This window comes from Sitophilus oryzae, unplaced genomic scaffold (genome assembly GCF_002938485.1).
Source record: "Sitophilus oryzae breed Bouriz unplaced genomic scaffold, Soryzae_2.0 scaffold_1586_pilon_pilon, whole genome shotgun sequence".
Classification (NCBI taxonomy): Eukaryota; Metazoa; Arthropoda; class Insecta; order Coleoptera; family Curculionidae; genus Sitophilus; species Sitophilus oryzae.
Window position 1 is genome coordinate 105,814 of NW_022146265.1, and position 21,397 is coordinate 127,210.

Below are 21,397 nucleotides of genomic sequence, written 5' to 3' on the forward strand. Positions count from 1 at the left end.
TTGGAACCACTCTATTGATGCGGGAGTATCTACACGCTTTTCGTCATTTGAAAAATTCAAATTTACAATTTTTGTTTATTTTAATTTACAAGGTTTGGATGTGACAGTTTCACATTTCTGAGAGCAAAGACGATTAAACTTGTTTCCATGGCTAACTAAGTGAAATTGTTTAAAAATTATAAGAATTGACTATAACTCAGTAATTTTTCGAAGAAAACATATTATAGCTTATATCGCTAAAAAACTTAAAAAATGGCGCTTTTTATGAAGTCATGGCCAACTATGGTTTCCACTTTTAAAAAAAAAACATGTTTGTGTTATATGTCAAAAATTACAGGCTTTAGAAGAAAACGGAGGACACAGTCTCATTAAGGATGTGATTATCTACAACTTTTATCTGAAATTTTTTTGTCTAAAATAGCTTATAATGGAATTACGGACAATTTTTAAAATAACCGAAATTTGTTTTTTTCGAAATATCTATAGTAAGCCATGAACTATTTCAAAAATCTGAAAGGCGCATATTTATAACCCCACAAAACTGCAATTCTTTCCCTTTCTATAATCCCTTTAGGATTATAGTAAAATAATAAGACTGCGTTATTTTCATCAAGGAGACCGAAATCGACAAAATATGAATATACAACCTCTCTAATTTTCCTAACAAAAAAATTCAATGCCATATGTTTTTTTTAGAAAAATATTCCATTGATGCGTCCCTGGTGAATATATAGACACCTTTTTAGCATTAAAATATGTCGTAACTCTTTTAAGCGTTTACCCTCAACATTTCTCTCGAATCTTTAATAGGGCACGTGGACGAAAATTATAATAAATCGAAAAAGAATCAAAACTTTAACTCCGTGTAGCTACGAAATTGTGTGTGCGCATATTTGATGTGAAACTTCATACTTCTTTCTCCATCTGAGGACTCCATTCAGGTACCTCTATCCACGTATCGAGTTTGGTTTCAATCTACCCATAATTAAGAAAAATCCTGATGATTTCGTACATTTAGAGGCATCGATTCGAAACGTCGAGGGCGTCATCCTCTAGCCTGCCCCCAATTATGCCGAAATCGAGCCATATTTTTCTTCAATATCAAATTCTTAGTCCCACCCTGATGAAGATATGTAATCGAAACGTCGCATCCAACTTTGTGTGTGCACCGTCGCTCACATAGCCTACCCACCAAATTTGGTAGCGATCGGGCATCAACTAACTGTCACAGTGACACGTGTCGTACACGGTCAAGTTGGCCTTGGTCCAATTTATCGACATACCAAAATTTCATTTAAATCGGAAGATTTTTCCCCTGGTGTGCCGTGTCGTGTGTCACGGCCTTGAATTTTTACTCCCAGCGCGCGTAAAGAAGTTTCACTTCAGAAATAAATCTTATTTTTACGTGAGGAATCTCCTCCCTACGAGATGGCACATGTTTTTTCACAAACCAAACACCCTGTATATTAAGTAATAAAATAATCTCAAAAATAAAAATATTCTGTATACCATAATACAACGTTTGTCTAGAATACACTTATGTAAACTGCCTTGATAATTTTCTAATCCCTAATGATCATTAATCATCAGCATATCGAGCAAAGGTAAGTAAATTAACATTAATGTCGTTTGAGTTGTGTGATACTAAAAATGACACAAAATACACGAAATCGCCTACACTATAGTTCGGAAAATAATTATATTTTTGTTTATTTCGTTAACAGACGAGCTGGTCGCAGAAAAGGAACGTTACAAGGAAATTGGAGACGATTTGGACACCGCATTTGTGGAACTTATCCTCTAAATTCCTCTCCTTTAAACCACACTCCCGTATTTATTATTATTATTTAGTTTTTGCCAACATTTGACAACTTTTATTTCGACACTCAGACTTGAGCTTTTGGTAATTAGTTTTACTATTCGTTACTATAATTTGAAGAAAAGCGACTCTTAACATCTTTTTTGGACCGATTAGTGAAATTTTATCTGCCTGAAGAGATACGAAATATAAGTAGTCAAAATGGCGATGTTAGAATAGGTTTATGTTTTATTTGTGTTACAGATTAAATATACCTTTACTAAATATAAAAAGTCAAATGAAAATATATTTATCCAAACACTTTTATTTTGTTTTCTTTCTTGATGTTTTTCTTTTGTTATTTTAGACCCTTCTTAATGATTATCGCTTATAGTTTTAATTTGTTTTTGTGCGTTACTTTTGAAAACGTGAACCGCTTTAGAAGCCTCCCCTATTAGTTTTCGTATTTTTTTTTATTATATAAGTGATTTTCCAACTCAGCAACTTTATCTCCTAACGCACTTCTCTCTTCTTCGAACGTCTTTTGCAAATCACCATTCAACAGCTCATGTATCATTTAGGAGTTTTGTCAGCACATGATTTCACCAACGTATTAATTTCATCTTTAGCTTCTCTAAAAAAATTAATGTATGTAAGTATACAGGCTGTCCCAGGCTGAGCGTTCATTAGAAGTTTCTGGGGAACTTCAATATCTAGATCGGAGATTTTTGCAGATCGTTGTTTCACAACGAGATCTATCGATTAAGAATAGTTTCAATATGGCGGCACTTCCAGGAATACCGTTGATAGCAACTTCCCTATTTTAAATGGGTATACCCATTTTTTATTACATACTTAAATTTAAAAAAAAAGCGTCCATTATTCCTAAAGAAACCTGGTTTATAAATCCAAAAAAAAATGCAAATCTAGACATTAGCGGTAAAATCTGTATCTTTGCGGACGATACTAGTTTCACTTGGAGCGACCCGGATGTTACGGCACTATATAATAACACAGGCCGACAAAAAAAAATTTTTCGATGTAACACAAAGCTCAATAGGATATTGTGGTAGAATGAACCTATCTAATCACGAAAGTGGCAAAAAAAAAGTCGTAACACGTAAGGTTTTTTTGTTACATTAATAAAACATCATTCAATATTACAATATTCAATATATTAAGATAGCTATTCAAAACATGATTTAAGAACTTCTTAAGCCTATATACCGATTATATTTTATAGTTTACACTCCTCAAACATTACTTATACCTAAAAAGTACAAAAAACAATCGAAACGAGATCAAAACATAAACAAAAACTTTTACTTTTTCCTTTTATGAGGGACCGCGTCTTCTCTCTTCAAAAACCAACAGTAATCACCCATCATGGCTGGATCCCATCGTCCTTGATAACGAATTTCCATTGTCCTTATGTCTTGATGGAATCTCTCACCTTGCTCATCACTGACAGCACCCATATTTTCAGGGAAAAATGACAAATGAGAATGGAGAAAGTGAATTTTTAAAGACATTCGGGCACCAAGCGATTTATAAGCATCTAAAAGCGCATTAACCAATTGTTCGTAGTTCGCATCCTTATTGTTTCCCAAAAATCCCCTCACTACACTAACAAATGAGGTCCATGCTCTGAGTTCCTGCCTGGTAAGCGTGTCTGTGAAATTTGTGTCGTCCAACAATTTCCTGATTTGTGGTCCAATAAAAATACCCTCTTTCAATTTGGCATCACTCAACTGGGGAAAGACTTGCCTTAGGTATTTAAATCCATCACCTTCTTTATTCATAGCTTTCACGAAGTTTTTCATGAGGCCAAGTTTGATATGAAGAGGAGGCAGGAGGACGTCTTTGGGGTCTACAAGAGGGATATACTTGACATTTTGGGAACCCGGTTGAAATTCACTTCTTTCTGGCCCAAATTTTCTGTACATAATGATGATTTACTGCACGACTGTCCCACAAACAAAGAAAACAGCAATATTTTGTAAATCCTCCCTGAAGTCCCACTAAAATTCCTATAACTTTCAAGTCCCCACATATCTGCCATTTATACCTGTTGTAGTTGATTCTATCTAAAAGCATGCGCATATTTTCATAAGTTTCCTTCATTGTCACTGAATGGGCAACTGGTATAGAGGGTTTTAAATTTCCGTTATGCAATAACACAGCTTTTAGGCTATATTTCGACGAATCTATGAATAAGCGCCACTCACAGGGAGAATGTTCTATAGAAAGTTCCTGCATTAAGCCATCGATATCAGTACATGCACACAACGAATCCTCCATACTGTAGAATGCAGAGAACGGAGCATTTCTTTTTCTAAAAGTGGTGATTTTTGTTTCATTGGCTAACAGATTCCATTCCTTAAGCCGGGATCCAAGAAGTTCTGACTGCTGCTTTGATAACCCCAAGTCACGCACTAAGTCATTCAACTCGCTTTGAACAATCAAATGTGGCTTGTCGGAACCGCCCTCTGGGGTAAAGGTAGGATCAGTACACTGGTCTCCAGAGCTGTTTGATTCAATATCTTCCTTATCTTCCAAAACAATACCTTGCCAGTCTAAGGGCGCGATCGGCACTGGGAGATCTGCACCATGAAGAACAGGTCGTATGGCAGACGGCAAATTGGGATACTCGATCTTGTGCTTTTGTTTTTGGAAAAACCTTCAGTTTTCGTCAGGCAAAAATAGCAATCGTCAAAATGGTTAGTTGGTTCTCGCCATACCATTGGAACAGCAAATGGCATTTTTTCCTCTTCCCTTTCATCCACTGCACAAGCGACACGCTACAAGTAACGCAGCACACATGAGGAGCCCACTGCTTGTCTTGATCTCCAACCAAAACTCCAAAATACTTGAAGTAGGCTTTCTTCACATTTTCAGAAAATGGTCTGGCTTGTGATTGCACCATAAATTCTCCACAAATGTAACAAAATCGATCAGGAGACACTTTACAACTGCGGCGCGTTTGACTTGACATTTTCGTACTATTTATCTACACGCATAGAACAACTCACGTCGAAAATCAACTGAAAACTGAACTCTCTTATGTTTTTCACAATATATTATAGTGCACAAAATGCGTCCCTTTCAATCATCCCATCATAAAATTTACCTGTATGTAAACGAATCTACCTAGACTTAATACCTGACATCTATAAAATTGACTACCTGCAAAAAAGAGGCGTAATTAGGCAACTGAAAAGTGGTACGTGTAGGAGCTTCAGGAGTATTTTTTCTGTTATTAGAAGCATATTTTTATGAAGAAATTCTGCAACTGACTCGTGTTACAAAAATCATGTCGGCCTGTGTAATATATCCAGTGACTTACCATTAAATCTTGGTGCTATTCTAATCTCCTATGCCTCAAACTATCAACCTATACTAACGTTTTGTCATATAAAAGTACTATACAACCTTTTGTACTTAATAACACCACTATTGACGTCGTGGACTCTGTGAAATTCTTAGGACTTGTAGTAGACAACTCGTTAAAATGGGACTTGCACATCGAAGCTTTATCAAAGAAACTAAGCGCTGCCTGTTTTGCGCTAAGATCAGTTTCTATGGAATTTAACTTACCAACCTCTAGAATAGCCTATTATGCCCTGTTTGAGTCACATCTTCGTTATGCCCTTCCATTCTGGGTTACTTGCTGCGCAACAAAATTTTATCTTATTTCCGAACTTCAAAAGAGGGGAGTTCGATATTTATTGGGAGTAAACAGTAGAACCCACTGCCAGAATTTCTTTAAAAATTTCGAAATACTGACTCTTCCTTCTTTATTAATTTTTGAATCCGTTTGCTTAATCCGCAAGCACATATCTGCTATTCCCGAAAGATCATCTCACAACTATCCACTTAGGAATGCGGACCACCAGTGGTGGACTAAGGGGGGGGGCGGAAGGGGCGGTCCGCCCAGGGCCCCTTCTTCTAGGGGTTCTCCAAATCTTAAGAAGTAATTTTTTATTCAACTGGCAAACAAGGCCAATATGTGTTCAGTAGTTATGAAACAATCTGTAATTAGAGTATGCAAAACCATAAGTATATACAGTACGTCTGCTGGAACTGTGTCTATGAAAGGAATGCGGACAAAAAACATTTAAATAAACAACAATATATTTTATACGTCGACTTGACGAGTACGTCACCGCAAATCGCTCCGCCCGCTCATTTTATTGGCTACTTGCAAATTTGTCGAATTTTTATTGATGGGACGCACCGTCTAATTTTTTACGAAAAACATCGAGAGAATATCGTTTCCCCTCTCACGGATACCCCGTAGCTACAGGACGGACAGACGTACTGTACGCAAACTATACACAGTATAAATGGAAGCAGATATTTACTTAATTATCAATTATTAGGTTCCAGTAATTGTCAATGGCATTTTTCTATTTACGAAATTAAATCAAGGTTTAGAATATCGAATAATTATTATTTTTTATAACTTTAAAGATTAAAGTTAATTTCAATGGTTTCATTATTTATTTTTACTGAATAAATAATTTCTTAAAACTTGTAAAGAATGTTAACTTGTATTCTAGCTTTCTAACCGAGCAGCACCGTCTTTAGAATAAAGGGGGCCACGAGCCTGAGACAGCGAAGGGGTCTCTCGGATCTTGGACGGGGCCCCTTACAAAATCGCGGTATTTACCTGGAACGGTCGCGAAAGTAACGGGGCTTATATTATGTGGAACCGGTATTCACATCACTTTGTCATCATAAATTGCCATTAAATACATGCAAACATTCGCTCGGGGATTGTTTTATTACGTCAAATTGCATTCGTTTTTCAATTATAAGCTTTAAAAAAATTGATGTTATCGTTTTTGAGGCCTTTTTGGAGGTGGGGCCCTTAATCTTTTCGTCGAGGCCTGTGGGTAAAAACGCCAAAAACGGCACTGCCGATGAATAACATATTTATATCTACAGTATGTCCGAGTATTGTCTTATAAACTTTTTTACTAAAATGGTAATTCTTGTTTATACTTTTCCAAATTTCCATACCATTTTAGAGAAAAATAAAAAAAAACATGAAAATGTAGTTAAATTTAAACTAGTAAAAATAAAACGCATTTCTATGGTAATATAATTTCGTTCTCATTTTTTTTTGATAGATTATTATTGATAGAATTTTAATTAACGTTATATTTTTTGCTGTTTTAAAATGTTAAAGAAGCACAAAATTTATTTAGTTCAATGCTTGGATCAATGCTACAGAAGGGTGATAATAGTTATCGGAAAATGTCTATCGAAACTTTCTAAAATATAATATAATTTTTCTTGGTTTTTTTAAATGGAACACCCTGTATATTATTTTTTCAATAGATGGAGAATTAAAAAATGAACATTTTTTGTATTTAGAGTATTTCAAAAATTTTTGACAGTTTCGCAGATATTCGCGGTTTTATATTTAATATGGCATTTGCCATAGTAAATTTTTATCAAAGCCACCCAATGATTTTTCTCTCATATTTTACCGTTGAGAGAGCTATATGAAATAATACTGCGCGTATCTGCGAAACCATTTAAAATTTTGAAATACTTTAAATATAAAAAATGTTCATTTTTTAATTCTCCATCTAATAAAAAAATAATATACAGGGTGTTCAATTTAAAAAAACAAAGAAAAATTATTTTATATTTTAGAAAGTTTGGCGTATCGTTTAAGATTACGATATTTATAGCAAAGTTAAGTACAGACCATCTAAAGTAAATACCTAATATAGTTTTGATTTCAGGCCAGTTCTTGTATTTGTAATATTTTTTTTAATGAAGGTTGAATAATATAATTTTTTTAAGTATTTATTAATATCTCTGAAACTATCGAAATATGTTTATCCATATCTTAGGATTATGTAAAGTGATCTGAAAGGAAGCCAAAAATGCAATAATATATAGGGTGTTCCATTTAAAAAAATCATCCTGATCCAGTCGCACTTTTTTGAGCCACCCTATAGAAGTTAAAATATTTTTCTGAAATACATCGTTGTACATACTTTAGATTTACACTTAAAGAAAATTCCCAAGTTTTTTATTCTAGGAGCTACAGATGGCCGACGCACTATTGCCGGACCCTGTACATACGTACGTCATTCAATTTTTACAAAATGTGCAGATCGGGGGCCACATTTAGCTTTGCCGCCCCGGGCCGCCGACTGACTTAGTCCGCCACTGCGAAGCACGATTTTTATCTGCCAACCCCCAACTCAGAACTAGTTAAAGGCTCAATACTGTACAATGCAAAAAATATACAATCATCTGCCTTTGAATATCAAGTCGCTTTCATTCTTTCCCGCATTTCCTCTGAAATCATACTTACTGGAAAGAGCCATATAGATATGCGGTAAACGACTTTTTTGTTGATGTTTAAACATGAACAATTTTGAATTTTAAAATTTTGATCATCTCACACACTGGTTAAAAGTCTAGTATTTAATATTTTATAACCCTTAAAACTATATCCATTTACAATTTTCCTATTGGAAAATTTTATTTTACACCTTTTTTGTGTTCTGCAATGTCCATGTATGTTCTATTTGTAATTTTAATGACTTAATTTTTTTTGAATTGTATGATTTGTATTGTATATTTTTTATTATTTGTATATTTATTATATAATTGTATAATATTTGAAAATTTTGGAGGAAAAAAAGTTTGTATAGGTTAAACGTCAAAATTAGTTATTATCCAGCCCACCAACAGAATTATTTTTTCTGAAAAACTGTTAATGTTAGGTATATAGAGTATTTGATGTCAAAATTCATAAAATTTTACAGAGAATTTAATTTAATTTAGATAATGTGCAAAAAATATCCGATCTAGATATTGTAGTTCTCTAGTAACTTCTAATAAATGCGCATCCTGGGACACCCTGATACCAACTTTAAATATGTGTCAAATAGTACTAAAATTAAATATCATAATATTTTGAAATTTGATGCATAAGCCGAATTTTTTCGAATTTCAAATTACTACTAAAAATCAGTGCCGGACTTAGGCCTAGGCCAACTAGGCCCGGGCCTGGGGTGGCAAATTTTGAGCATACCAAAATATTTATCTATTTTTTTTTTAACTTTTATTTGTTCATAAAATATTTCGAATATAGCCTTAGCCGATATTTATTTACTTAACTATTATTATTGTTTAAATATACCGTATGATCGAATAAAAACGGCGTCATCGATGGCTATGAAATGACGATCGATGACATTTCCCATATAATTTTACATATAAAATGACAGCGATCTTCATTTCATAGCCATTGCTGACGCCGTTTTTATTCGATCATACGGTATAATTCGCTTGGGTTATTTTTTACTGCACTGTGCCATGCATCCAGTTAATAAATACATAAATACCTCGAATTTTAAAGAACTATTCGTCCACTGTTCGTCCGATTTCGTCCAAAATTGGTATGTGGGGGTTTTTGGGAATGAGAATTATTACAAATTTTTAATCGGATTTAAAAAATTTAATATTTAATACCCACATATCAATTTGAGAATCACCCGGTATATTGTAGCCTGTAGTAATATAGATGTATGTATAATGTATTTGTTGGAAATAAATAAATAATAAAAAAAAGTTCTTAACTTGAAAACTAAAAACGTGAAATAGCTATTTATGTAACTAGTACCTAAAATGATGTTTTTTAGGACGAATCATTACTGTTTGCGGACGAGGCGTTAGCCGAGTCCGAAATAGTAGATGAGTCCTAAAAAACATAATTTAGGTACGTGTTACATACACTATTTTTTGTCATACGCTTTTTACAGTTTTTTAGAACGCATATTTGCAAATTTTCCATATTTGAAATTATAATGTTTGAAAAAGTTGGCTTATAAATTCATATCTTAGTAACGAGTTTGTTTATTTCATCGCATTTTGACATGTCATTCGAAATTTGTCACAAAATCACACAAATTCATCAACAATTTAGACATTTTAGTCCATAAAGGTTGCCATGACGACCTTTACGGCCTAGGCCGAAAAAGAAACATTTTACGGACTGAAATGAGTCCGTAAAATAGCTGTTTTTGGGAGCGTATGACAAAAATTCTATTATTTTATACTTTTTAGTACGGTAAAAGCGTTTTTTTTAGTTTTTTAAACTATAATTTATTTTTTGTCATACGCTCCCAAAAACAGCTATTTTACGGACTCATTTCAGTCCGTAAAATGTTTCTTTTTCGGCCTAGGCCGTAAAGGTCGTCATGGCAACCTTTATGGACTAAAATGTCTAAATTCGTTATTTGGTTGTTTTATTTTGTCATTCGAAATTTGTCACAAAATCACATAAAATTATACATATATTTATAATTAAATTATTAAATACTAACAATATCAAAAGCTAAGTTATTTGTTTAAAGTAAGTACCCTAGGTACCTATTTAAAAGAGGCTTTTAAATTAAAATATTCTTAAATTACAGTCACAAACAAGACATAATCATGTGGTACATTTTTGGCCTAAGACAAGCATTTTTTCTATACAACTCAACTGGATTGACAACGTTCCCTTCTGTTCACCACCGGAAACACTCTTTTGATATTAGTTTTTGTATCCGCAAGGGTAACTAAAAGGCAGCTGTTGTCTTTTTCTATGATGTCTTGCACTCGTAGAGTACAATTCTTCTCTTCTACATGCTCCACAAAGGCCAATGACAAGAGCTACCTAAAAAATCAAATACAATGGAATAAGAAACCATCTATATATTTTAAAAATCATTATCGCAAACTTACCTTAGTAAGTAAATAAGTTTCATCACTAGCCGTGGCCAAAAATCACCGATCTCTTTTATGGACAAAACCTTAGACTTTTTAGGCTCGTAACCAACCGAATTCCTCTTCAAAAAGCAATAAGTTTTGGAAATTTGTCAATATAAATATCTTCTTTAACACTTAACACTGCTCTCAGCATGGAATATTTCGACCAAATTGACGATGGTTTGAATGTTTGTGACTGTAATTAAGAATATTTTAATTTAAAGCCTCTTTTAAATAGGTACCTAGGTACTTACTTTTTTCGTGGAAATAATTTAGCAATACATCTTCATTTACAACGAATACGCCATTTTTGTCTTTCCATTCATTAAAAACATCATATTCTTTCTGGTAAATGGCACGAGACTTCACAGGAAGTAAAATCCAACACGATTTCTTTGGCCTTATTAGCAATATGTTCGGGATTTTGGAACATTTTAAAATTGTTGATGAATTTGTGTGATTTTGTGACAAATTTCGAATGACATGTCAAAATGCGATGAAATAAACAAACTCGTTACTAAGATAATATGAATTTATAAGCCAACTTTTTCAAACATTATAATTTCAAATATGGAAAATTTGCAAATATGCGTTCTAAAAACTGTAAAAAGCGTATGACAAAATAGTGTATGTAACACGTACCTAAATTATGTTTTTTAGGACTCATCTACTATTTCTGACTCGGCTAACGCCTCGTCCGCAAACAGTAATGATTCGTCCTAAAACATCATTTTAGGGTACTAGTTACATAAATAGCTATTTCTGTCATATATATTGTTATATTATTATAACATAAGCAAAATCAGAATGGAAAAGATGCATATAACGTCCGCCGGACGTTATCATAACGGCCGGCGGCCGTTAAGTTTCTAAGGTAATCGTAACGTGTGTCACCTGCAACAATGACTATTTATTGTCAGTTGGACTTTTCAAAAATTGGGAAAATAGACCATAGCGAGATGTCGCGAGAAATTCCGTTGGAAATACAGGAGGAAGCGGCTGCGGCTACTCAAAATTATACTTCCGACTATAACCAGAGAGAGATATCAGCAGGAATATGACAATTTTTTGAAGTGGCGGCAGGATAGAAGTATAAACAGCGTAAATGAAGCGGTATTGCTGGCTTATGCTAAAAGAATGTCTGAAATGTATTCTCCTACATCACTGTGGACAAAGATATCCATGCTGAAGCTTGCGTTGAGAGTATATGAAAACATCGACATATCAAGGTAAAAAGCCATTATATTCTTCGATATTTAATCATACTCATCTAAATTATATTTGTTCATAGATTTGGTAAACTGTTCATGTTTCTGAGGCGCAAAACGAAGGTTATTCACCAAAAAAAGCCAAAGTTCTGTCGGAGAATGACATAAATAATTTTCTACTGGATGCCGATGATTACACCTGGTTACTCGAAAAATTGTATTGGTGCTTGGTATTCTTGGAGCTTGTAGGCGCAGCGAGCTTTGGTCACCTACAGTTGATGATTTCGAAGATTCGGAGAAAAATATTCTTGTCTCATTAAGAAATACTAAAAAATAAGAAAGATAGGAAATTTCTTATTCCAAAACGGGCCTTCCGTTTTGATGCCTATGGTTTATACAAAATACATCAACCTGCGTCCTCGTAACTTTGACAATCCAAAATTTTTCATTGGTTACAAGAAAGGCAAGTGTGTTAAGCAAATCGTCGGTATACATACCATCGGGAGAGTACCGCAAAATTGCAAAATTTTTGAACTTGGAGAATCCAGAACGTTATACAGGGCATTCATTTCGTAGATCATCAGCAACCATGCTCGCCGAAAATGGTGGTGATTTACTATCGCTAAAGGAGCTAGGAGGATGGGAGTCTTCAACAGTGGCAGAAACTTACATAGAAAAATCAGTTTCCAAAAGAATGAAAATAACAAATCAACTTTTTCATGATAGCTCCAAAAAAAGTAATGTGTCTTTAGTGGATACAAATATTTGCCATTCTTCAGTAGCATCATCTTCTTTTCTATAAAATCTGTAAATCCCTGGGAAGGATTACAGATTTCTAAGAACAACAAGTGCACTTTTAATTTCCATGTTCATTATCATGAAAAATGAATTTTAGTATAAGACATTATGTATGTTTTTATCCTTACTTGTGTTATTGTTCAATAAAATTTGTTATTAAATAGTAGTGTTTATTGCTCTAAAAAATCTGCAGTATGACGAAAAATCTAGAACGCAACACGGCCGATAACAAATAACGGCCTTGGCTGCTTATGATCCTCGGCTATCGCCTCGGATCACAAACTTCAGCCCGGCCGTTATTTGTTGTTTATCGGCCTTATTACGTTAATAACTATTACCTAAAATGCTTATTAAAAAAGAGTAGGGCGCTTTGCGATATTGATTTGCCTTTTAAGGAAACGCACTTTAAAGCGCCCCACGCTTTTTTATCAAGCATTTTAGGTAAATTCAATTATTTTATACTTTTTAGTACGGTAAAAGCGTGTTTTTTAGTTTTTTAGGAATTTTCGTGAATTTATAAAATGCATTAAGTCAGCAAAACCATCTGCTAGAGAGCTTCTTAAAGTAATTTATGAAAAAAACGCTCAAGACCTGTTTCCAAATACTTTCATAGCATTAAGAATCTTCACATGTACTTTTATTATTAACTGTTCTGCCGAACGCTCGTTTTCTGCACTGAAACGTATTAAAACTATTTATTTACGGTCCACTATGGAAACAGAACGTCTAAATCATTTGGCAGTTTTAGAGAACTATCAATTACGATGAAGTAATTGATAATTTTGCGAACAAAGAATTTTGTAGGAAACCTTTATAGGCATATAAACAAACCTTATAGTTTTGTTGGTCGTTTGTTGTCATTTTATATGAATATTTTAATATTTATTTTATGTTCTGTGTTGATCTGTTCGGTCGGTCTATTCTGTTGTTGATCGTGTATTCAAATAAATGCTTTTTATATCCGTTATTTTTTAATTAAAAAAAATGTTAAGGGGCGGCAAATTTCTTTTAGCCTGGGGCGGCAACTTCGTTAAGTCCGGCTCTGCTAAAAATGGTTACATTTTGATAAAAAAAAAGAAAAATTCAAAAATTGTGTTTCTGGATAGTTCTCCGAACACCGAGAGTTATAGAGGATCCTGAGACCAAGTCAGCAGGCTCGATCTTCTAGTGTATGGGTGACTATTTATATTATTATTATATTAAATCTTACTTCCCACTTTCTTTGGTTGCTTGAGAGTTTTTGTCGATATCTTGAACAACGCCATCAATCTCAGATTTAGTATTTTCCTTTGGACCTTTTAAACTTTCTTCCAATTCTTTATTTGCTTCTTCTGAAGTAACTTTACAACTCTTGGCCGAAGTTCTTTACAGGAGAAATTTACAAAACTATTTTTAAATCTTACCCAAAAGTTTCAATTTTTTTTATGAATTACGAATAATGCCGAACACAATACAGTAACTACAAGTATACGAGTATAAAAAGATGAATACAAAAGGTTTTTAAATATCTATTAGCGGGTAATAAATTTAAGTATACAGGGTCGGTCATAAAGTTGTGGCACATCAAAGTTGCACTTTTTAAATAGAACCCCCTGTATATTACATTGCGTGTATCTCTATTTTTGCTTAGAATTCAAGAAAGAATTCAAATATGCAATAATACAGAAGGGGTTGCACTTAAAAAAAATGAAACTTTGATATACCACGACTTTATAACCGACTCTGTATATTTAAATTTATTACTCGCCAATAAACATAATATAAAAACCCTATAACTTTTATATTTAACTTTTTTGCTGTACCTCCTATATTTTACCCAAATAATCTACCGTTTCCATACATATTCGCGATCCTTTATAGTGTTTTTAACTGAAAATTTCAAAATTTTTCAAACAAATTTCAAAATATACTTTTTAAATTATTTTTTATTAAAACTGTTAATGTTAGGTATACCGGGTGCGTCTCAAAAGTGGCTCACCCCTATAACTTTTTTTACAGAGAACTTATGTACAGGATGGTCGGAATTGATCTGTTTTAACAGAGAAAGCCTATTTCCTGACTAGATAGACCAAAACCGACATAGATGTCATGGGCTCGATTTCTGAGACACGTTTAATAGCATAAACCGCCTGTTGATAGTTTCACTGCCAACTGAGATACGGTGTCTTTTTGATTTTTTTACCATTTTGAAAATTGTCCATAACTTTTTTAATTCCCGGAATAATAAAATTCTGTAAAGACGTTCTTAATGCACTTTTTTAAGCACAATCCAGTGGCGTAGTGAGTTTTTTTCTATGCTTGCTCTTTTTGTCAGAAATAATAAAAAATATAATTTTTTAAATGGAAATCATACTTGGCTATGAACTTAAAAAAATGCTGACGTTTAACCATTTCGAACGATATAAAATTATGGGTACCTATTCCTAAGAATGAGAGAAATATTAGGTTTTTCATCTTTCTATCGAAGTGTGCCTTGATTTTGTGTTGACCTAATTGTCTAATTATCTTTTATCGCAATTTAATATTCTATATTATTATTTATCTGCATAATTAGAGACTTTTGAAAAGGTAAATTAATATCCTATATTAGTTTTAGTAATTGCAATTGAAATCGATACAATAAACAAAGAACAAAGCTAAAAAACATATTTTTTGAGTGACGAATATAGTTTTCTAAAAAAAATCATCAGATGTTCAAACTGAGCACCTCCTTGTTGAATACATAATAAACATCTTTTGCGCACAGAGTTACAGCGATTTATTAGGCGAACTGGTGTAATAAGTCCAAAAGCTTGCCTAGTAGCCTTCTGCAATTCTTCTCTCGTCCCAATGGTTCCTCCTTTATATATAAGGTCTTTTAATTTTCCCCATAAAAAATTCGAAAGAAGTTATGGGGTCCCTTGTTTCAATCCGATTCTCTATAAATTCTCCATTTAATGACGTTTTAATTGTAATTGGTAAAACTAATATAGAATATTGATTTATAGTTTCAAAAGTCTTTAATTTTGCAGATAAATACTAATATAGAATATTAAATTGCGATAAAAAAATAATTAGGCAACAAGGTCAACACAAAATCAAAGCCCGCTTCGATACAAAGATAAAAAACCCTAATATTTCTCTCATTGTTAGAAATAAATACCCCTAACTTTATATCGTTGCAAAGGGTTAAACATCAGCATTTTTTTAAGTTTATTGCCAACTATGATTTTCATTTAAATAATTATATTTTTTATTATTTCTGACAAAAAGAGCAAGTATAGAAAAAAAACTGACTAAGCCACTGGATTGTGCTTAAAAAAGTGCCTTTAGAACGTCTTTACAGAATTTTATTTTTTCGCGAATTAAAAAGTTATGGGCAATTTTCAAAAAAAAATGGTAAAAAAATCAAAAAGACCCTGTATCTCAGTTGGCGGTGAAAATATCAACAGGCGGTTTATGCCATTAAGCGTGTCTCAGAAATCGAGCCCATGACATCTACGTCAGTTTTGCTCTATCTAGTCAGGAAATAGGTTTTCCCTGTTAAAACAGACCAATTTCGACCACCCTGTACATAATAAAAAATGGAGGCACCCATTTAAAATAAGAAAGTTGCTGTCAACTTACGGTATTTCCGGAAGTGCCGCCATATTGAAAATATGTTTAATCGATAGATCTCGTTGTGAAACTATGATGTGCAAAAAATCTCCGAGCTAGATATTGTATTTCTCTAGTAACTTCTAATGAACGCTTATCCTGGGACACCCTGTATACCAACTTCAAATACGTGTCAAATAATACCAAAATTAAATATAATATTTTGAAATTTGATGCATAATCCGATTTTTTTCGTATTTCAAATTACTACTAAAAATTGTTACATTTTGATAAAAAAAAAGAAATTCAAAAATTATATGTTTCTGGATAGTTCTCCGAACACCGAGAGTTATAGAGGATCCTGAGACCAAGTCAGCAGGCCGGATCTTCTAGTGTATGAGTGACTATTACATAAATTAATATTAAATCTTACTTCCCACTTTCTTTGGCTGCTTGAGAGTTTTTGTCAATATCTTGAACAACGCCATCAATCTCAGATTTAGTATTTTCCTTTGGACCTTTTAAACTTTCTTCCATTTCTGTTTTTCTTTGGTCAAATTCTTTATTTGCTTCTTCTGAAGTAACTTTTTTACAACTCTTGACCGAAGTTCTTTACACGAGAAATTTACAAAACTATTTTTAAATCTTACCCAAAAGTTTGAATTTTTTTATGAATTACGAATAATGCCGAACACAATACAAATACAGGGCCGCTGATATGTATGAAGACGGTCGATTATTGAGCAATGTATACGAGTATATAAAGTTAAATACAAAAGTTATAGGGATATTATTATATAACTTGGTAACATTTGAGGGGTAGTTTCATCTCGTTGGAATTTGACTTTCGAAAAATCCGTTTGCCAAAAATAAGCTTTTTACGTCAAGCAGTTTAAGCAGAATCGTGGTTAAGAAATTACCCAACTTTTTGGAACACCCCGTATCATTTTTTAAAAAAATTCAAAATATGTAAAAAAACCAAATAAATTATGCTTGTCCAAGCGTTTTCCCGAAAGACTAACCGTTTTTTAAATAACAAATATTGTAATATTTGAGGGGCGTTTTCACCCTCTTGGATTTTGAGATTCAAACCAAACCCCTCCTTATCGAACCTCTACACCCCACAGTCAATCCGTTTGCCAAAATCAGCTTTAAACGTCAAGCAGTTTAAGCAGAATCGTGATTACTCAATGGTTTGAAACACCCTGTATAAATTTATAAAAAATCTTAAAATATGTAAAACAACAAAATAAAATATACGTGTTTTAATTTGTAAGAGTTTTAATTCAGTTAGTTTTCATTTCAATTAATTGTAAGAGTTTTTCCGAAAAACTCACCGGTTTTTAAATAAAAAATATATTAATATTTGAGGGATAGTTTCACCCCCTTAGAATTCGAGTTTCGAAAAATCCCTTCTTATCGAACCTCTACACCCTAAAGTCAATCTGTTTTCCAAAAATCAGCTTTTTACGTCAAGTGCTTTAAGCAGGATCGTGATTAATCAATGACCAGATTTTTCGAAACACCCTGTATACATTTTTAAAAAATCTTAAAATATGTAAATAAACAAAATAAAATATACGTGTTTAAGCGTTTTTTCGGAAACTTGACCTTTTTTTAAATAAAAAAATATTGTAATATTTGAGGGGTGGTTTCACACTCTTGGAAATGGAATTTCGAAAAATCCTACACCCTAGAATCAACCTGTATACCAAAACTGAGCTTCTTACGTTGAGTGGTTTGAGCAGGATCGTGATTAATCAGTATGTCAGTCACTTAAGGATTTTATATATTAGTATAGATAAATGTTAACTTAAAAACTAATGTTAAACAGTATTAAGTATCATAGTTTCCGCAGAATGGCATCGTTAAATGAAACCGAACACATCGAAATTAATTACATCGAATTGTATAAGTGATATTTTCAAAAGTCAATAACTCGGAAACGGTTGGTTTGAGGTACATTGTGTGTATCTATATTTTTGCTTAGAATTCAAGGAAGAAATGAAATACGCAATAATACAGAAGGGGTTGCACTTAAAAAAATGAAACTTTGATATACCACGACTTTATAACCGACCCTGTATACTTAAATGTATTACTCGCCAATAGACATATAAAAACCCTATAACTTTTATATTTAACTTTTTTGCTGTACCTCGTATATTTTACCCAATAATCGACCGTTTCCATACATATTCGCGATCCTTTATAGTGTTTTTTAAATGAAAATTTCAAAATTTTCCAAATTTCAAAATATACTTTTTAAATTATTTTTTATTAAAACTGTTAATGTTAGGTATACAGGGTGCTACAAATTCGAGGTATGAGCATTGGTATCTCGGTAACCGTAATGGATACGAACATGGTTAAATTGGGGCAAAGTTGCGCTTTGGGATGTTCACCAAGATGCCATCAAAAAACTTTTAAAAATTTCAAGGATTGCTGAGTTTTTTGGAAAAAACTAATTTTTTTGAAAATCAATTTTATTTTTTCCTGTCGTTACTTTTTAGAAAATCAAAAAACTAATGCACATTCTCAAGGATAGTATTTTTAGATTTTCAAATTAGCTGATAATTTGTGAGATACAGAGGCAAACTTAATTTTTTTAAATACGGACCGGCATCTTTTATTTCAGATTTTGAAAGAACTCGGTCTCCTGAGTACAATGATATGCGACACTTAATACTTTTTTGTTTTGACATTTGAACACAATTTATTTAAACTAATTTCAAGTCCGGCTCTGTTTTTTTTTTAATATTTAATCTATTCATCGTTACAATATTGATTAGCATTCAAACTTAACAATGATGTGGAGTAAAACATTGAATGCGGGAAATCTAATGTAATAAAATAATTAATATAAATATAATATAACATAGACAATCAAATCATTTTCCCGGAAGATGGATTGGAAATGGTAGAGAGCAGTATAATGTCCAGCGAGGTTTCTGGACCTATCGCCAAGTGGCTACATTACTTGACGTCCTTTGTAAAAGTGAAATCAATTCATCTCAACATTTACAATAAAGAGTGTACAAAATGCATTTGGAAGTATAAGAAGAAAGTTCAAAGAGCTATAAATAAAATTGAACGAAAAATAAATTTGTGCAATAGGGAGGGTGGTAACCCTTTCGAACATGTAGAACATTAGAAACTAGTTTGTAGAAGTTGATTTATTTATATTAACTACGATTAATATTATGCATATTATTAGATCGCACACTGAGATTTCAAATTCACAATAAAAAAAGTTAAAAATATAATAATAATATCTTAAAATTTCTGATCACCTGGATATTTATTTAAATTTTCCAATTGGATCGATTTTCCTTATTCAATGTTAATTAGCGCTGATCAATATTGTTGCGATGAATATAATCAGATTAAAAAATTTAAGAAACCAGAGTCGGACTTGAAATTATTGTAAATAATAATTAAATAGTTTTGTTGTTGTTAAGGTACCCAAAACAAAAAAAGTATAAAGTGTGGCATATCATTGTACTCAGGAGACCGAGTTCTTTCAAAATTTGAAATAAAAAATGCAGGTCCGTATTTAAAAAAAATAAGTTGGCCTCTGTATCTTACAAATTATCTGTTAATTTGAAAATCTAAAAATAATATCAGATAGCTCTAATAAAGTGGCTATGAGAATGTGCAATTAGTTTTTTGATTTTTTAAAAACTAACGACAAGAAAAAATAAAATTGATTTTCAAAAAAATCGGTTTTTCCAAAAAACTCAGCAATCCTTGAATTTTTTAAAACTTTTTTGATGGCATCTTGGTGACCATCTCAATACGCAACTTTGCCCCAATTTAACCATGTTCGTATCTATTACGGTTACCGAGATACCAATGCTGGTACCTCGAATTTGTAGCACCCTGTAGAGAGTATTTGATGTCAAAATTCATAAAATTTTACAGAGAATTTAAGTATATATGTAATAAAAAATGGGGGTACCCATTTAAAATAAGAAAGTTGCTATCAATTTCCGGTATTTCTGGAACAGCCGGCATATCGCAAATATTTATAATTTTGATAGATTTCGTTATTACGAATACCGAATATTGATCTAAATTCAACAATTAAACTTGTTAATATTCGGTGTCGTTGTGAAACAATGATGTGCAAAAAATATCCGATCTAGATATTGTAGTTCTCTAGTAACTTCTAATGAACGCTCATCCTGGGACACCCTGTATACCAACTTCAAATAAGTATGTGTCAAATAGTACCAAAATTAAATATCATAATATTTTAAAATTTGGTGCATAATTCCGCATTTATTCGTATTTCAAATTACTACTAAAAATGGTTACATTTTGATAAAAAAAAACGAAAAATTGTGTTTCTGGATAGTTCTCCGAACACCGAGAGTTATAGAGGATCTTGAGACCAAGTCAGCAGACTGGATCTTCTAGTGTATGGGTGACTATTAGATAAATTAATATTAAATCTTACTTCCCACTTTCTTTGGCTGCTTGAGAGTTTTTGTCGATATCTTGAACAACGCCATCAATCTCAGATTTAGTCTTTTCCTTTGGACCTTTTAAACTTTCTTCCATTTCTGTTTTTCTTTGGTCAAATTCTTTATTTGCTTCTTCTGAAGTAACTTTTTTACAAGCCATGGCCGTGTCCTTTACACGAGAAATTTACCAAACTATTTTTAAATCTTATCCAAAAGTTTCAATTTTTTTTATGAATTTGTCTGAATTTTGAGTTTGACGTGATTCATTATTGTTAAAGTAGTAATTTTGACATGATTTTTTTAACTAGAGGTAGGGACTTGTTCTCATGGTGATTTTGATTCCAGGATAATGATAATTTTCTGCTTTTGTAACGCGTGTTAAATATTGCAGAATAAATCAGTTAAAACCAGTGCAGAAATCAAACCACACCCTTCCAGCATGGTTTAGCCCTCCGTGCCCTTCACAGTCGAGGTACTCTTGAGGTGGAGGCTTGAGGGTCTGTCTCCATTTTCTCCACCATAACTTGGTCTCTCCTTAGACCTATATATTCTCTCCTTGGATTTGAGGTCAATTCCTATTGTGAGGCTCTCCTCCCTCGAGTTGATGACTCGCCAACTCGATGCCCTTACATGAGAGTTCTGACAAAGCTGGTGATACACCCCAAGGGTTAGTTGGTTGGTTGGTTAGGCATGTAGAAGTAAGGGCAAAGTACGTAGGTAAGGGAGACGAGAATACAATGGGTTGCCCCCTGGTGCCCTAAGGT

The 21,397-nt window shown here is 32.9% G+C and overlaps 2 protein-coding genes across 5 annotated transcripts in view; one reads left to right on the forward strand and one right to left on the reverse strand.

Annotated features, from left to right (window-relative positions):
* The window catches only part of LOC115879692 (tropomyosin-2), an 88,474-nt gene extending 86,353 nt beyond the window's left edge, over positions 1 to 2,121 (forward strand). For all 4 annotated transcript variants that reach the window (XM_030896641.1, XM_030896640.1, XM_030896635.1 and 1 more), the window contains one exon: positions 1,725 to 2,121. In XM_030896641.1, the coding sequence (XP_030752501.1) occupies positions 1,725 to 1,804 (80 nt within the window). In that variant the 3' untranslated portion in view covers positions 1,805 to 2,121. The remainder of the gene's footprint in view (positions 1 to 1,724) is intronic.
* LOC115879694 lies at positions 2,104 to 20,912 on the reverse strand. Its single transcript, XM_030896645.1, has 4 exons — positions 20,627 to 20,912; positions 16,598 to 16,774; positions 13,799 to 13,951; positions 2,104 to 2,432 (listed from the first exon to the last, which is right to left on the reverse strand). Exons 1-4 carry the CDS (start codon positions 20,791 to 20,793, stop codon positions 2,372 to 2,374), a joined length of 558 nt encoding a protein of 185 aa, XP_030752505.1. The 5' UTR covers positions 20,794 to 20,912; the 3' UTR covers positions 2,104 to 2,371.
* Between the last annotated feature and the right edge of the window lie 485 nt (positions 20,913 to 21,397).